The sequence below is a fragment of the Bison bison genome, unplaced genomic scaffold, assembly GCF_000754665.1.
Source record: "Bison bison bison isolate TAMUID 2011002044 unplaced genomic scaffold, Bison_UMD1.0 scf7180017864517, whole genome shotgun sequence".
Classification (NCBI taxonomy): domain Eukaryota; kingdom Metazoa; phylum Chordata; class Mammalia; order Artiodactyla; family Bovidae; genus Bison; species Bison bison.
Genome location: NW_011495070.1, coordinates 124,011 through 127,818, shown reverse-complemented (window position 1 = coordinate 127,818; position 3,808 = coordinate 124,011). Strand labels below are relative to the sequence as shown.

At 57.3% G+C, this 3,808-nt stretch overlaps 1 protein-coding gene across 1 annotated transcript in view; it reads right to left on the bottom strand.

Annotated features, from left to right (window-relative positions):
* PCDH10 (protocadherin 10) overlaps positions 1-2,109 on the bottom strand; it is a 20,480-nt gene extending 18,371 nt beyond the window's left edge. Inside the window, exon 1 of the mRNA XM_010830306.1 lies at positions 4-2,109. Within this exon, the coding sequence (XP_010828608.1) occupies positions 4-2,064 (2,061 nt within the window). The 5' untranslated portion in view covers positions 2,065-2,109. The remainder of the gene's footprint in view (positions 1-3) is intronic.
* Between the last annotated feature and the right edge of the window lie 1,699 nt (positions 2,110-3,808).

Below are 3,808 nucleotides of genomic sequence, written 5' to 3'. Positions count from 1 at the left end.
CCCGCCCTGGGGCTCGACAGCGCCATCCACCAGCTGCACCACCAAGGTGGCGGTGGAGGACAGGGGAGGTTGCCCGTGGTCGCGCACCTCGATCACCAGTTCGTAAGGCCGCTGGGGGTCGCGCTTGGCTGGCACCCGGCGCGCTGTACGGAGCTCCCCGGTGCGCCAATCCATGCGGAAGAGGTTCATTTCGTTACCCCTCACAATGCTGTAGGTGAGCCGGGCGTTCTCGCCGTCATCTGCGTCCACCGCGGCCACGCGGGTCAGCAGGTAACCGGGCTCAGCCGAGCGGGGCAGCACCTCGCGCGCCGGAGTCCCGTTGCGCCCCGGAAGGGGGGCTACGATAGCAGGAGCGTTGTCGTTCTGATCCACGATGAGGATGTTGACCGTGGCGTTGCCAGCCAGTGCCTGGGGGCTACCGGCGTCCCGCGCTTCCACTTGGAAGCTGAAGTCCTTGAGCTGTTCATAGTCGAAGGAGCGCAGGGCATACAGGTAGCCGTTCTCGGAGTTGATGGACACGTAAGTGAAGACGCTCATGCCCTGGATCTGGCACTCCAGGATAGAGTAGGCTAGCTGGGCGTTGGCGCCCTCATCACGGTCTGTGGCGCTCACCGCGTAGATGTAGGCGCCTGGCACGTTGTTTTCGGTCACATACACGTCGTAGACCGGCTGGCTGAAGCGCGGTGCGTTGTCGTTCACATCTGACACTTGCACCTGGATGGACTTACTGGTGGAGAGTGCAGGCTCGCCCCGGTCGCGAGCCACCACGGTCAGGGTGTAGGAGTCCCCCGCCTCTCGGTCCAGAGGGGCCTCGGTCACGATGGTATAGTAGTTCTTGAAGGAAGACTTGAGGCGGAACGGCACATCCCCCAGCAGCTCGCACTGCACCTGCCCATTCTCCTCTGAGTCGCGGTCGGTTACACTGAACAAGGCCACCACCGTGCCGGGCGCCGCGCCCTCGCTCACCGCCTCCTTCACGGTGCTGAAGCTGATCTCCGGCGCGTTGTCGTTAGCATCCAGCACCCTCACTATCACCTTGCAGTGCGCAGGCACGGCGTTGGGGCCCAGGTCCTTGGCTTGAACGTACACTTGGTACACCGGGCTCTCTTCGTAGTCCAGCTCGCCGCTCACCTCCAACCGCCCGGTGCGAGGGGAGAGTCCGAAGAGCTCGCGTGCCCGGGGCGAAATGTGGCTGCTGAAGGAGTACACGACCTCTCCATTCTGGCCCTCATCTGGGTCTGTGGCGTTAAGCTGGATCACGAGCGTACCAGGCGGCGAGTTCTCTGGTAGGGACACAGTGTAGACGGGTTGGTCGAAGGCGGGCACATTGTCGTTTGAGTCCAGCACTCGGATGGTGAGTAGGGCCGGGCCGGTGCGCTGCTGCTGGGGGAGCAGGCCCCCTCCCCCGCCGCCGCCTCCTCCTCCTTCTCCGCCTCCCCCTCCTCCCCCGTCCACGGCGGTCAGCACGTAGCGGTGCACCGCTTGCTGCTCTCGGTCCAGAGGCTTCTCCAGCACCAGCTCGGCGAATCGGTTGCCATCCCCCTGGGTCTGCACGTCCAGGGAGAAGTAGCTGTTGGGGGTGATCTCGTAGTCGCGCAAGGAGTTGGTACCCACGTCTGGGTCGAATGCGCTCTCCAAGGGGAAGCGGGTGCCCGGCGTGGCGCTCTCAGAGATCTCTACGGTCAGGTCCGGCTCCGGGAAGGAGGGGGGATTGTCGTTGATGTCCAGCACCTCGATCTCCACCCGGAACAGCTCCAAGGGGTTCTCCAGGAAGACCTCCAGGTGCAGGACGCAGGAGGGGCTCTGCTTGCAGATTTGCTCGCGGTCAATCTTCTCATTCACGTACAACACCCCGGTCTCCAGGTTGAGGTCCAAGTAAGGGGTCCGAGAGTTGGGAGCCGTTTGAAAGCCGCGAGCCGAAAGTTTTGTAATGTCCAAGCCCAGATCTTCAGCGATATTCCCCACGAAAGTGCCATGTTCCTGCTCCTCCTGCACCGTGTAGTGAAGCTGGGAAAAGACTCCTTCCACCATCCAGAGCAAGGCAAAGAATAATAGCACAATCATCTCCAAAGGGAAAGGAAGCAGCTTCCCGCAGCCAGTCAGCCACCCAATCACCTCCCCCACCACCACGGAAAAAAAAAAAAATACTCAAATAAAAAATACAAATAAAAGTGCGCTATGTGGGGGGGCTCCTGTGGCTTTCTGTCCTTACAAATCTTATTTCTTTTGCTTCATTTTAGGGTTTCCCCCAATTCAACCTCATTTTTTAATCTTAGATCAGGAAGGGTGACAGGCGTCCCCTTTCCTCATCTGTAATCTTCCCACTGACCAATTAATAAAATAATAATACAATAGTCAGCGTCCTTTATTCCGACAGTCTTGGCGCAACGCGGCGCTGGCAAATCCCAAGGAGGAAATTTCGGTATTTCAAGACTGTCCTCGGTTTGTCTTCTCGCTGATGGGAGGAGAAGAAGGAGGAGGAAAAGGAGAAGGAGGAGGAGGAAGATGAAGAGGAAGAGGAGAAGGAAGAGGAGATGCTGTTGGCACCGCTGAACATGCCTCTTACTGTCAACGGCTGGCAAATGCAAAACGGCTTAAAAACAGCGAGGGAATTTTGTGCCGGAAAAGCATAGAATGGCTCTGCAGCATAAAACTTTCATTCTCTTCATTTCTCCGGATGGATGTTCTTGGCATTTTTTCCTCTTTCGCTCTATTTGTCTGTTTTGGCTGTCATAGTCTTGCCTCTCTCTGTCCTCATCTCCACCGTCGTTTGCCTCTCAGTAACTGTGAGGAGCAGTTTCTTTTTTGCTGTTTCTTCCCAAGCCTCTTCTTTCCTCTAACCTGTCTCTCTGCTTTTCAGTTCTTCCCTCCTCCTCCTGCCTCAGCCCTAAGCCTGCGATCTCGGCTGGCAGTTTCTGAGCTCCGAGCGCTCCGCTTCTCTGTTTTTGCGCAGCGCCCTCATTCTGCCAACCAATCGCCAAGGAGCACCACCCACCGAGTCAGAGCTAATTGGACAAACTGGCCGTCAAGAAGGCGCGTCACGCAGTAACCGGGCCGGGCGCGATGCAACCCGCGTCTGAGCTGCCGGGGTGAGTGTGAGTGTGAGAGCGAGAACAGCCCGGCAGGTCCCGAGGTGCTAGCTGGGGACTCTGCCGCGGAAAGTTCCCAGTCCCCAGCCGCAGGTAACGGAGAGGGAATAGAGAGGTTTCCCTGTTTGCATCAGCAAATGCGAAAACATAATAGCAGCAGCGGTATCCTCTCCCAGGAGCGGGGTTTCCAATGACGCTAACATTCTTTTTCCTTTAAGGTGTTTTCCTTGCTGCTGATCGTGAAAATAAGTCACCGAGAAAAACAGGAAAAAGTTGCAGAGGGGCCACTAATTGGCTGGGGTTACCAATTTAAGGGACCCTGGCGGAGATTAGCAGGACATTTTAAAACAGATATGGCGTAGGCTGTGTCAAACTAAGTGTGAAGGTCTGAAGGGGCTGTGGGGAAAAGGGGTTAGACAGCTGGAGTGTGGAGGGGAGGTGGGTCCCAAACAGCCAGGGGATGCAAGCCCAGGGATGAACGCTGGCGGCTCCTATAGACGTGCAGACGCTTTATACTCGCCTCTTCCCTTCCTAAACGTACATCCACAGTATCTTACCAAAAAATTAATTCGCTTAGGGACCTGGTTTGAGCTGTGAGCCCTTTGATCAACGACTGAGGAGTTTCATTTGAGCTCTGCTTTCCAGCCCGCCAGCCTAGCGCTGACTCTCTGGCCTCGGGCACGGAGCTCTGCCGTTCGCTGCAAGGCGCCTCGAATATC